This window comes from Muscardinus avellanarius (assembly GCF_963383645.1).
Source record: "Muscardinus avellanarius genome assembly, chromosome: 4".
In the NCBI taxonomy this organism is placed as follows: Eukaryota; Metazoa; Chordata; class Mammalia; order Rodentia; family Gliridae; genus Muscardinus; species Muscardinus avellanarius.
The window spans coordinates 116,881,347-116,895,467 of NC_137789.1; the positions used below are offsets into that span (position 1 = coordinate 116,881,347).

The following is a 14,121-nucleotide window of genomic DNA, read 5'->3' on the forward strand; positions in this document are numbered from 1 at the left end:
TTATTTGGAAACAGGGTCTCCTTGAGTTGCAAAGGGCCTCATTAAGTAGTAGCTGAGGTTGACCACGAACCGCAATTCTTATGTCTTAGTCTCCCAAAAGCTGGGATTACAAGTGTGCACCACCATACCCGGCTTGTTTTTATTTAAATAGTAAATTAAGTCTTGTATGGATGCTTATACTTGTATTCCCTGTCTTAGAAGGCTGATATAGAAAGATCAAAGCTTTGAGGCCAGCCTTATCAATTTAATTAGACTCTGTTTCAAAATTTAAAAATCTAAGCCAGGCTTGGTGGCGCACGCTTGCAATCCTCACGCTTGGGAGGCTGAGACAGTAGGATCGCACAGGTTCGAAGCCAGCCTCATCTACATAGTGAGGATCTCAGCAACTTAGTGAGACCCTGTTTCCAAATAAATTATTAAAAAATAGGCCTGGGAGTGTGGCCCAGAGGTAGGAAGCCCTTGGGGTCCACCCCCAGTAGCGCAAAATAAATAAATAAAAATAAAAAACTAAAACAGGTGGGGGAGGGGCTGTAGCTCAGAGGTAGAAAGGCCCTAGGTTTCATCCTCAGTAAAATATAAATTGTGGGCCGGGCGTGGTGGCGCACGCTTGTAATCCCCGCGTTTGGGAGGCAGAGACAGGAGAATCGCGCAGGTTCGAAGCCAGCCATGTGCACTGGCTTAGGAGACCCTGTTTCCAAATAAAAATGTAAAAATAGGTTTGGGAGTGTAGCCCCGAGGTAGAAGGGCTTCCAGGAACCCCAGTACCACACACACAAAATATATATATATATATATATATATATATATAGTGGGGTGGGGTGGTACACGCATGTAATCCCTACATTTGGGATGCTGAAACAGGAGGATCCAGGTTTGGGGACAGCATCAGCTACTCAGGCCCTTTGCAACTCAGTGAGATCCTTTTTCAAAATAAAGAATAAAATAGGCTGGGGGTGTAGCTCAGAGGTAGAATGCCCCTGGATTCCATCCCCAGTACTGAAAAAAAATATATGTATATGTGTGTGTATATATATGCACACACACTCATAAATAATGTACGTATTTTTGTTATGGGTATTAGAGTCAGTAAATCTAGATATTAGCAGTGTTAGATCATTTTAATTATTATTATTTTTGTGTGTGGTACTGAGGATGAAATCCAGGGTGCATTCTTCCTCTGAGCTATATCCCTAGCTCTCTTTTTTATTCTTTACTTTGAAACAGAGTCTCACTGGGTTGCAAAGGGCCTCACTAAGTAGCTAAGACTCTCCAAACCAAAATCCTTTTGTCTCTGCCAAATGCTGGAATTACAAGCCTGCACCACCACGCCTGTCTCATTTTAACTATTTTCAACATCTCAAGGGGCCGGCAGAGTGTCCCATGCTTGTACTTAGTGAGGCCCTTTGCAACTCAGTGAGACCGTTTCAAAAAATAAAAAAGACTAAAAAATAGAATAGAAGTGTAACTTGGAGGTGGAATACCCCTGGTTTCTATTCTCAGTGCCGCAAAAAAAAAAAAAAGGAAAGGAAAAAAATCTGTTTCTCGTGTTGTTTTGTTTTGGCGGTACTGGGGATGGAACCTAGGGGCATTCTACCTCTGAGCTGCACCACCAGTCCTATTTTTTTTTATTTTATTTTATTACTTACTTTGAAACAGGTTCTCACTGAATTGCAAAGGGCCTCTCTTCATAGCTGAGGTTGTTTGTGAAACACATTCCTCCTCTCTTAGCCTCCCAAATGCTGGGATTACAAGTGTGTCACCATGCCCAGCCCATTTAATTTCTTTAAAAATTTCTTTCTTTGCCAGGCGTAGTGGTGCATGCTTGTAGTCATGCTTGTAGTCCCAGCATTTGGGAGGCTGAGACTGGAGGATTGCGGTTCATGTACAGCCTCAGCTACTTAATGAGGCCTTCCGCAACTTAGTGAGGCCCTGCTTCAAAATAAAGAATAAAAAAAATAGGGTGGGGGATGTAGCTTGGAGGTCAAATGCTCCTGGGTTCCATGCCCAGACCTATAAATAAATAAATAAATAAATAAATAAATAAATAAATAAATAAATAAATAAATAAATAAACAAATAAAATTTCTTTCTGCTGGGCATGGTGGCGCACACTTGTAATCCCCGCGCCTGGGAGGCTGAGGCAGGAGGATCACACAGGTTCGAAGCCAGCCTCAGCTACTTAGTGAGGCTCTTGGCAACTTAGTGAGACCCTGTTTTCAAATAAAATATAAAATAGGTCTGGTAGTATATCCCGGAGATAGAAAAGATCCTGGGTTCCACCCCCAGCACCACCAAAAAAAATTTTTTTTTTATTTCTCTAATATTGTCTAATTATTTCTTATAACATCTATATTATATTTATTCATACATTTCTTTGATATTTCATAATTTTATGTATTTATTGTAAAACTGGGGATGGAACCTAGGGGCATTCTGAACTACACTACACCCCCAGCTCTTTTTTTTTTTTTTTTTTTTTTTTTGTGGGTGTGGGGATGGAATTCAGGGTCATTCAACCTCTGAGCTAAACCCCCTGCCCTATTTTTTATTCTTTATTTTGAAACTGGGTCTCACTGAGTTGCTGAGGGCCTCACTAAGTAGCTGAGGCTTTCTGAAAATCGTGATCCTCCTGTCTCAGCCTCCCTAATGCTGGAATTAGAAGCGTGCGCCATCACCACGCTCAGCTTTCTTCATTTTGAAACAGAGTCACTAAGTAGCTGATGCTGTCCTTGAACCTGAGATCCTTTTTGGAAGCTTCCTGAATACTGAGTTTACAAGCATGGGCCACCACTCCCCGCTGATATTTCATAATTTAGAAACTTTAATGGAACAATAGGTTTGGCTTCTTCAATAATTGAAAATATATTAATGAGTTTTTGCTGCTGTTAAAATTATTTTACAGATCGAGATGAGGAAGAAATGAATAAACGTGATGATAAAAGGGATATTAACAGATACTGCAAAGAGAGGCCTTCTAAAGATAAGGTATTGTTTGTTTTGTGTGTGGTACTAGAGATCGAACCCAGGGGACAATCTACCTCTGATATCTACCCTCAGTCCTGTATTTTTTTTCTGTTGTTGTTGTTGTTGTTGTTGTTTTTTGTGCGGTACTGGGGATATAACCCAGGGGTTTTCTACCTCCAAGCTACACACCTAGCCCTATTTTTTATTCTTTCTTTCTTTCTTTCTTTCTTTCTTTCTTTCTTTCTTTCTTTCTTTCTTTCTTTCTTTCGTGGTACTGGGGACTAGAACCTAGGGGCTTTTTTACCTCTGGGCTATATTCCCAGGCTTTATACTTTATTTGAAACAGTCTCACTAACTTGCTGAGAGCCTCACTAAATACCTGAGGCTGGCTTTGAACTTATGCTATCTTCTTGTCTCCCCCTCCCAAGTGCTGGGGCCTTCATTCTTTATTTTGAAACAGTATCTCAGTTTCAAATGCCTCACTATGTAGCTGAGGCTGGTCACTAACTCAATCTCGGATCCTCCTCTGTCAGCCTACAGATTTAATCCTGCGATTACAAATATGTGCCACCAAGGCTGGCTATTTTTTATTTTGTCTTTTTTTTTTGGCAGGTCTAGGAATGGAACCCAGAGGCATTTGACCTCCGAGCTACACCCCCTGCCCTATTTTTTATTCTTTATTTTGAAACAGGGCCTCACTAAGTAGCTGAGGCTGTTTGCCAACCACATTCCTCCTGTCTCAGCCTCCCGAATGCTGGGATTATAAGCGTGCGCCACCACGCCCGGCTTTATTTTTTATTTTGAAATAGGGTCTCACTGAGGTTGGTCGTGAACCCGGATCCTCCTGTCTCAGCCTCCCAAGAACTAGGAATAGAAGCGTGGGCCACTTGGGGGTGGTGGTACAGTCTTGTATTCCCAGCATTTGGTAGACTGAGACAGGAGGATCACGGTTCACAGATAGCCTCTGTTACTTAGGCTCTTTGCAACTCAGTGAGACCATTTCAAAATAAAGAATAAAAAAGTGGTTCGAGGGTTTAGCTCAGAGGTTGAATGCCCCTGGATTCCATTCCCAGTACCACTGGGGGGGTTGGGGGGGAGTGTGTGCCACCACGCATGGCTTTATTTATTTATTTATTTATTTATTTATTTACAGTACTGGGGATGGATCCCACGGGCATTCTATCTCTGAGTGACACCACAAACTATTTTTTATTCTTTATTTGGAGCAAGGTCTCACTGAGTTGCCAAAGGGCCTCACTAAGTAGTAGCTGAGGCTGTCTGAGAACTGTGATCCTCCTCTCTCAGCCTCCCAAATGCTGGGATTACAAATGTGCATCACAGTGCCTGGGACTTAAACTTATTTTTAAATAAAACACAGCTGTGAAGTTTATTAGTTCTCCTATATAATATATAGTTATTACAACTAAAAAAATTCCATTAATTTTTTTTTTGGTAATTGTGTCAGATGACCATTGTAAATCGGTTTTCTTCCATTCGTATTTATATACAAAATCAACTTATTTTATTTATTTTTTTTGTTTTGTTTTGTTTTTGCAGTACTAGGGGTGGAACCTAGGGACTTTTCTACCTCCGGGCTATACTCCCAGACCTATTTTATACTTTATTTGGAAACAGGGTCTCACTAAGTTGCTGAGAGCCTCACTAAGTAGCTGAGGCTGGCTTGGAACTTGTGTGATCCTCCTGTCTCAGCCTCCTTGCAAGCGCTGGGATTACAAGCGTGCGCCACCACGCCCAGCTAAAATCAACTTATTTCAGCTAGGATGAAATAAAGATAAGATTATTGCTGTCATGGAAACATTCTCAATTTCTCATTTTTTAGTGGTAGTAAAATTATATATACTATGTCTTCTACTTCTGCATTTTCTTTAGGAAAAAGAAAAAACCCAGATGATCACAATTAATAGGGATCTGTTAATGGCCTTTGTTTATTTTGATCAAAGCCATTGTGGTTACCTTCTTGAAAAGGACTTGGAAGAAATACTCTATACTCTTGGATTACATCTTTCTCGGGCTCAGGTAACCTTTTTTGTGAATTTAAAATGAAAGCTGTTTTAATTAAGTATTTTTTGACCGTGTGTGTGTGTGTGTGTGTGTGTGTGTGTGTGTGTGTGTGTGTGTGTGTGTGTTACTACGATTGAACTCAGGGACATTCTACCTATAATCTACACCCCCAGCTCTGTCTGTGCTGTGTGTGTGTGTGTGTGTGTGTGTGTGTGTGTGTGTGTGTGTGTGTGTGTGTTTTACCAGGGATTGAAACCAAGATCATTCTACCTTCCAAGCTACACCCAATCCTACCATTTCATTCTTTATTTTGAATCAGGGTCTCACTAAGTTGTAGAAGGCCTTACTAAGTAGCTAAGTCTGGCTGAAAACCTGTAGTTTTCTGGTCTCAGCCTCCCAAGTATCGAGATTACATGCATGCACCACCACACCCAGCTTATTTTTTGTATTTTGAAATAGTGTCTTGCTACATTTTGGAAAACCTTGATAAGGTTTTGCTAAGTTAGGATACAAAAAATAAATGTAGTTAAAGATGCTTCCTATCTTCTCCTTATGACTAATATATAACCATCTAGCTTTTTTTTTTTTTAACAAACTCATGTGATAGTTCAATTTTTATAAGTAAGACGTGAAATTATTCTTTGCAGTTGATAGGCTTAATTTACCAAAATATCAGGGATTTTCTACCATGAAAGTAGGGCTCTGTCTCGTGTGTGTGTGTGTATTGGGAATGGAATAAGACATTCTACCACTGAGCTACAACCCTTTGAAACAGGGTCTCCCCTAGTTGCTGGGGCCTGTCTCAGCCTCCCAAGTACTAGGATTATAGGTGTGTGCCACCATGCCTAGATACTTTATACTTTTGTGTGTGGGGGGTGGGGGTGGGGAGTACTGGGGTGGAACTCCGGGCTATACTCCCAGACCTATTTTATACTCTATTTGGAAACAGGGTTTCACTAAGTTGCTGAGAGCCTAAGTAGCCAAGACTGGCTTTGAACTGACTGTGCGATCTTCCTGTCTCAGCCTCCCAAGTGCTGGGATTACAAGCGTGCGCCACCACACCTGGCTCTACTTCATACTTTATATAACTGCATAATATTCTATAATCTACTTAACTGTTCTTTATTGCTGGTGGTTTTCATTGTCTAGAATTATAAACTCCCATAATAAGTATCCTTATACATTTATTTTAATGTATGTATTAGTATTTGTATCAATGATATATTTTTTAACAATTTCTCAATTGACAACTTGGATATTAGATTTATAGAAATGACACATAAATGCATAGCTGCTTTACTTGAGTCGGAGTGGATAATTTAAAAAAGTTTCCATTGATGTTCATTTGTGAAAATTATAACATATTTGTTATAGGAGAATCAAAAAATTTTTAACTTATTACTTTGTTTGCTGGTTTCTCTTATAGGTAAAGAAGCTTCTGAATAAAGTTGTGCTTCGTGAGTCTTGCTTTTATCGGAAATTAACAGATACCTCAAAAGATGAAGAAAACCATGAAGAGTCTGAGTCATTGCAGGAAGATATGCTAGGTTTGAGTATATTGATATCTTACTTTTTTATAAATATTTATTCGATAAAGGAGAAAAATATCTTGTTAAAATATATGGTATTGTTTATATTATAGGAAATAGGTTGCTACTTCCAACACCAACAATAAGACAGGAATCAAAGGATGTGGAAGAAAATGTTGGACTCATCGTGTACAATGGTGCAATGGTAGATGTGGGAAGCCTCTTGCAAAAATTGGAAAAGAGTGAAAGAGTAAGAGCTGAAGTAGAGCAGAAGCTGCAGTTATTAGAGGAGAAAACAGGTGAGAGATGCCATGAATACGTTAGTACTTCTAAACCTTTTGGGATATATATATACATACATACATACATATATACACACATACACATACATATACATATTATAAAATATATAAAATATATAAAATTTATATATATAAAATTTTGTTTATACACATAGACATACTTCATGTTTAATCTAAGCAGCATATTTAATTCTGCTTTTTTCCATTTCTGTCAAAGGCCATAAACTTATCTTGTTATTATCTTAGTATTCATATGTGTTCTCAGGTTCACTTGATGTTCTAAGAAGCATTCTTTGTATATAACTACTGAAGTTAATTTCATAGCTTTAATATTTCTAACTTGAAGGCTATACTAGAAATTTTAGGAGTTAAAGCGATGTGACTTGAGCCAGGCATGGTGACGTACTCTTGTAATCCCAGCATTCAGGAGGCTGAGACTGGAGGATCGAGGTTCGCGGACAGCCTCAGCTACTTAGTGAGGCCCTCCACACCTTAGTGAGACCCTGTTTCAAAATAAAGAATACAAAATAGGGCAGGGGGAATAGCTCAGAGGTTGAATGCCCCTAGCGTCAATCCCCAGACCTGTAAAAGAAAATTGATGTGTTTTGTGTTTTACTTAACAGATGAAGATGAAAAAACCATATTAAATTTGGAGAATTCCAACAAAAGCCTGTCTGGTGAACTCAGAGAAGTAAAAAAGGACCTCAGTCAGTTACAAGAAAACTTAAAGGTTTCAGAAAACATGAATTTGCAGTTTGAAAACCAGCTAAATAAGACAATCAGAAACTTATCTACCGTAATGGATGAAATCCACACTGTCCTCAAGAAGGTTAGAAATTTTGTACCTTCAACATTTTCTCAGTTTATAGGGGTGTGTGTGTGTGTGTGTGTCCCTGGGGATTAGCCCTAGGGAAATTCTACCTCAGAGCTATAACCCCCTATTTTATTTTTATTTGGAAACAGGGTCTCACTAAGTTGATGAGAGTCTCAATATTTGCTGAGGCTATCCATAAACCTGAGGTCCTCGTAGCAGTCTCCCAAGTACTGGGATTACAAGTGTACATCACAATGCCCGACCTTTTTTTTTTTTTTGGTGGTACTGGGTTCCTGGAAACCTTTCTACCTGTGGGCTATACTCCCAGACCTATTTTTATATTTTTTATTTGGAAACAGGGTCTCTTAAGCCAGCACGGCTGGCTTCGAACCTGCGCGATCCTCCTGTCTCCGCCTCCCAAGCGCGAGGATTACAAGCGTGCGCCACCACGCCCGGCTAATACCTGACTTTTAATGTATTTTAATTTTATTATGTTCTTTGTAGTTTTTTCTAGAAGGAAATAATGATAGCATTCTATTTTTCCTGAGATTGGTCAAAAGTAATTCCCAAAAGCTTATCTTTTCCTGAAAATCATATAGAATATCAGCGGGTTTTTGTTGTTGTTGTTTGTTTGGTACTGTGGGTGGAACCCAGGAGCCTTTCTACCTCCGGTATACTCCCAGACCTATATTTGGAAACAGGGTCTCACTAAGTTGCTGAGAGCCTCACCAAGTAGCTGAGGCTGGCTTTGAACCTGTGCGATCCTCCTGTCTCAGCCTCCCAATCGCGGGGATTACAAGTCTGCGCCACTACGCCCAGCTCAGCGAAATTTTTGTGAACAGATTTCTTTCTAAAACAAATTGTGTGCTGAGCGTATAGTTCATTAGAAAAATGTACGCTTGGCCAGGTGTGGTGGCGTACTCTTGTAAACCTTGCGCTTGGGAGGCTGAGACAGGAGGGTCGCACAGGTTCGAAGCCAGCCTCAGCTACTTAGTGAGGCTCTCTGCAACTTAGTGAGACCCTGTTTCAAAATAAAGAATAAAAAATAGGGCAGGAGGTGTAGCTCAGAGGTTGAATGCCCCTGGGTATCATCCCCAGACCCGCAAAAACAAAACAAAAGGAAAAAAACAGCCTTTAGCAATTTAGCAAGCCTTTCAGCATACTAGCAAGATCCCATTTAAAAAAAATAATAAAGCCAGGCATGGTGGCGCAAGCTTGTGCTTATAATCCCCGCACTTAGAAGGCTGAGACAGGAGGATCGCACAGATTCGAAGCTAGCCTTAGCTACTTAGGCTCTCAGCAACTTAGTGAGACCCTGTTTCCAAATAAAATGTAAAATGGGTCTGGGAGTAGAAAGCTCCTGGGTTTCATCTTCAGCACCACGAAAAAACAAAAAACAAAAAATAAGAAAGGGATAGGGTTATTGCTCAGAGTTAGAATGCCTCAAGGTTCAATCCCTACTACCACACAAAAAAAGAGGATTTATTAAATTGGTTAGAAGGCTGAGACAGGAGGATCATAGTTCAATGCCAACTTCAGCAACTTAGCAAGGCCCTCCACAAATTAGTGAGTCTCTATTTTAAAATAAAAAGTGAAGCAAGGCATGGTGGCTTGTATCCTAGTACTTGGGAGGCTGAGACAGGAGGATTGGCATGTTTGTGGCCAGCCTCAGTAACTTGGTAAGGCCCTCCACAACTTAGTAAGACCATGTTTCAAAATAAAGAATAGGCTGGGCATGGTGGCTCACAATTGTAATCCCAGCATTCAGGAGGCTGATACTGGAGGATCATGGTTTGCAGACAGCCTCTACTACTTAATGAGTCCCTCAGTGAGACCCTATTTCAAAATAAAGAATAAAAAATAGGACAGGGGGTGTAGCTCGAAAGTCAAATACCGCTGGATTCTATCCCTAGACTTGGAAAAGAAAAGAAAAAAAAAAAAAAGAATAAAACAGGCTGGGCGTAGTGGTGCACACTTATAATCCTTGCGCTTGGGAGGCTGAGACAGGAGGATCACGCAGGTTTGAAGCCAGCCTCAGCTGGTTTAAGAGATCCTGTTTCCAAATAAAATATAAAATAGGTCTGGGAGTGTAGCCCGGAGGTAGATGGCCCCTGGGTTCCATCTCTAGTACCACAAAAAGAAAAAAGAAAAAAAAATAGGCCTGGGGGCTCAGAGGTAAAATGCCCCCACCTGGGTTCAGTCCACAGTACCACATACACAGAGACATACATACATATAAAAAACATAAAAACCAAAATAAAAATTAAAAAATAAAATAGAGCTGGGTGTAGCTCAGAAGTAGAATGCCTCTGAGAAGCTGGGCTTTGTGGCACATGCTTGTAATCGCAGCATTTAGGAGGCTGAAAAAGGAGGATTGCAGTTTGAGGGCAGCCTCGGCTACTTAGGCCCTTTGCAACTCAGTAAGACACTGTTTCAAAATAAAGAATAAAAAATAGGGATGGCGGTATAGCTCAGAGGTAGAATGCTCCTATGTTCCATCTTCATTACCTTAAAAAAAAAGAAAACCCTAAAGTTAAGAATAAAAAATAGAGCTGGGGGTATCTAGGAGGTAGAATGCCCCTGGATTTCATCCCCTGTGCTGTAAAAAAACAGTAGAATGTCTCTTGGGTTCATTCTCCAATATCACAAAAAATAATATAAACTGGGCGTGGTGGCACATGCTTGTAATCCCTGCGCTTGGGAGGCTGAGACAGAAGGATCTCACAGATTCAAAGCCAGCTGCAGCTACTTAGTGAGGCTCTCAGCAACTTAGTGAGACCCTGTTTCTAAATAAAATATAAAATAGGTCTGGGAGTGTAGCCCAGAGGTAGAAAGCCTCTGGGTTCCACCACCAGTGCCACCAAAATTTAAAAAAAAAAAAAAAATTTTTTTATATATATTCTTTATCACTAAATTTTTTTAAAAATACCATTAAACAAAGCCGGGCAGGATGTTATATTCTTGTAATCCCAGTACTGGGGAGGCTGAGACAGAATGATCTCAGATTCAAGGCCAGACTCAGATACTTAGGCCCTCCACAACTTAGTGAGGCCCTGAATAAAAAATAGGGCTGAGGGTGGAGCTTGGAGGTTGAATACCCCTGGGTTTAATCCCTAGTACCTAAAAAAAAAAAAAAAAAAAAATTACAGTCTAAATTCCTAGTAGCAGTTAAGAGAATCTAATAGCTGGTTATGATGGTATACCCTATAATCCCAGTGACTTTGTAAACTGAGTCAGGAGGATCACAAGTTAAGGACAGCTTGGATAACTTAATGAGACTCTCAAATTTAAAAACAAAAATGGCTGGTTAAATAATTCATTAGTAGAGCAGCCCCTGGGTGGGTTTAGTCCATAGTACTGCAAAAAAAGAGAATCTAATAAAATGTACCTTTTTATCTATTGTTTTGTAGGATAATATAAAGAATGAAGACAAAGATCAGAAGTCCAAGGAAAACGGTGCAAGTGTATGATAAAAATCCATGTATTGATGCGAAATGATGTTAAATACTGTAATATATTAAATCACGATACAAGAATGTTTGAAAGTGATGCATGTTTGATTTTAGTAGTATAAATTCTGTTAGTTCAAATGATGTATAAAGTTTTATGAATGTGCAACTGCCTTTGAAACTTGCTTGTAATTTCTAGCATTCAAATTATTAAACACTCCTTGAGTGAAGTAATTTTGCATTGCAAAATGTTTTAGGATGAACTTTGTTATAGTTTTAACCCCAATAAAGTTCATCAATTTAATTGACAATAGTATTTAATTACCAAATGCCTTTTATTAAAATGCCTAGAAATTTTTTATTTTTTATTTATGGAATTATAATTAGCCTTTTAATTTTGTAGTTCATCTTTTAAACTTTTGCTATAAATCATAAAATAGCATGCTGCTTAATTTTTGCAAGTGTTTTGGGCCAGAAATTTTTTTACTCTCCACCAAAAATTCCCTCTATTTACCAGTCTAAAAGCATTTATTAAAAAATCCAGTTCATTCAAAAGACAGTGTAACAAATAAAAAAGCAATAGAAAACTGGTGTTATTATATTTGTTAGGCTTTACAGAAAACTAATAGTCCTGATGTTAATGTTACTGCTTTCAATTAATTGTTCTACTTTCCTAGGATAGCACCTCTATTACTTTTAATTTTGAGGTTTTAAAAAATGCAGAAATGCAGTGTATTTCAAATGTACAGTTTAGTATCAAGCCAGTAGATGTCAGTATGATGCCTTAAGTTGAATCTTCTTTAATTAAAAATAATTTTTTATTAATCTGTGTACTTCAGAATTTTAGCGGATGCTTAAGAGTTGGTTAACTGTTGAGTGGAAAAAGAAGGAAATGTACTCTACCACAGTGGTTCTCAGTGGGGTGAATTTACCCCACAGAGAATACTTAGCAATGTCTAGAGATTTTTTTCTTTTTTCTTTTTTTTTTTGGTGCTAGGAATTGAACCCAGGGCCTTGCACATGCTAGACAAACACACTACCACTGAGCTGTCTAGAGATTTTTTTAGGCATACAATTGGGTGGAGTGCTATTGGCATCTAATTTGTAGAAGCTAAGGAAGGTGCATGGGAATTTCCCACAATAAGGAATTGTTTAGCCCAAAATGCAAATAGTGCCCAGTTTGAGAAACCCTACTTTCAAAAGTGTATAGGACAAAATTACATTTTGTCTTTTGAATTATACTAGTGAAAACTTAATTGAATTTGTAGCAGATGGTTTAGTTTTTTTATATATACTTAAAAACTCTTAATGGGATGTTTTGCTGTCATATACTTTATATTATTTTGTCTTGATAGGATAATTGCTAGGTGTTCTAAATAGGTGGATATGAGACTGAAGTGCCATGTTACATGTGAGTTAACTAAATGGAATCCATGTAGCTCTTTTAAGAGCTGGATTAAAACACCTCGAATTCTTTCAGATTCCTTTTTGTATTAAATGGATGTCTTCTCTTAGTCTTGTTGAACCTTTCTAAGGTCTGATTACTGATCGATCTGTAATTATATTTTTACTTTGTAAATGCTTCCCCATCTCTAAAGGGAGATGAGAACATTATAAGGGTTTTTTGGGTACTAGAGATTGATCCCTGGGCCTTCCACATGCTAGACAAGCATTTGACCAATGACCTATACACCAACACAGATTATAGGTTTTGTTTGTTTGTTTGTTTGTTTGTTTGTTTGTTTTGCATAACTGGGGATTGAGCCCGGGGGCATTGTACTTCCAAGCTACAATCCCAGCCCTATTTTTTATTTTGAAACAGGGTCTTACTGAGTTGTAGAGGGCCTCACTAAGTAGCTGAGGCTGGCTTCGAACCCATGCGATCCTCCTGTCTCATCCTCTCAAATGCTGGGATTACAAGCATGCGCCACCATGCCTGGCTTTTCTTTATTTTGAAATAGGGTCTCAACTGAGTTGCAAAGGGCCTCACTAAGTAGTTGAGGCTGTCCTCAAACCACGATCCTTCTGGCTCAGCTTCCCAGATGCTGGGATTGCAAGCATTTGCCGCCATGCCCAGCTTGAGCTTTGATTTTTATTTGTATTTATTTATTTTTGTGGTACTGGGGATTGAACTGAGGGGCATTCTACCTCCAAGCTATGCCCCCAGCCCCATTTTTTATTCTTTATTTTGAAACAGGGTTTCACTGAGTTGCAAAGGGCCTCACTAAGTAGTAGCTGAGGCTGTCTGCGAACCGCAGTCCTCCTGTCTCAGCCTCCCAAATGCTGGGATTACAAGTGTGGGCCACCATACTCACCTGGCTTTGTTTTTTAAATTGGTACAGGAAGCCAGGCATAATAGTGCACACTTGTAATCCCAGTAGTTGGGAGGCTGAGACAGGAGGATCTCAGGTTCAAAGCCAGCCTTGGCATCTAAGCAAGATTCTCAGCAACCTAATGAGACCCTGTTTCCAAATAAGAAGCTCACTAATCTGCTAAAGTTGGATTTGAATCTGTGATCTTCCTGTCTCAGCCTCCCAAGTACTGGGATTATAAGTGTTCACCATCATGCCTGGGTGACCATTTCAAAATAAGAATAAAGTACTGCTGGGAGTTTAGCTTGGAGATAGAATATCTCTGGGTTCAATCCATAATACCCTCCAAAAAAAAAAAAAAGAAAAAGTAGTACTCTGGGAAGAGCTGCATATGGTGGTGCACTCTTGTAATTCCAGGATTTGGGAGGCTGAGACTGGAGGATGGCAGGTTTTTGGCCAGTCTCAGCAACTTAGTGAGGCCCTCTGCAACTTAGACCCTGTTTCAAAATAAAGATTAAGAGCCAGGCATGGTGGTGCATGCTTGTAATCCCAGTACATGGGAGGCTGAGACAGGAGGATCGCAGGTTCGAAGCCAGCCTCAGCAGCTTACTGAGGCTCTCAGCAACTTAGACCCTGTTTCCAAATAAAATATAAGTCTGGATGTGTAGCATGGAGGTAGAAGGCCCCTGGGTTCCATCCTTGGTACCATAAAAAAAGTAATAAAGAATA

General features: G+C 39.4%; 1 protein-coding gene across 2 annotated transcripts in view; it reads left to right on the plus strand.

Moving 5' to 3' along the window:
- Positions 1–11,101, plus strand: part of CCAR1 (cell division cycle and apoptosis regulator 1) — a gene marked incomplete at both ends in the record, with an annotated part of 67,417 nt that extends 56,316 nt beyond the window's left edge. For both annotated transcript variants that reach the window (XM_080693774.1, XM_080693775.1), the window contains 6 exons: positions 2,903–2,985; positions 4,855–5,001; positions 6,413–6,533; positions 6,629–6,814; positions 7,441–7,646; positions 11,042–11,101. In XM_080693774.1, coding sequence (XP_080549900.1) covers positions 2,903–2,985; positions 4,855–5,001; positions 6,413–6,533; positions 6,629–6,814; positions 7,441–7,646; positions 11,042–11,101 — 803 coding nt within the window. The remainder of the gene's footprint in view (positions 1–2,902; positions 2,986–4,854; positions 5,002–6,412; positions 6,534–6,628; positions 6,815–7,440; positions 7,647–11,041) is intronic.
- Between the last annotated feature and the right edge of the window lie 3,020 nt (positions 11,102–14,121).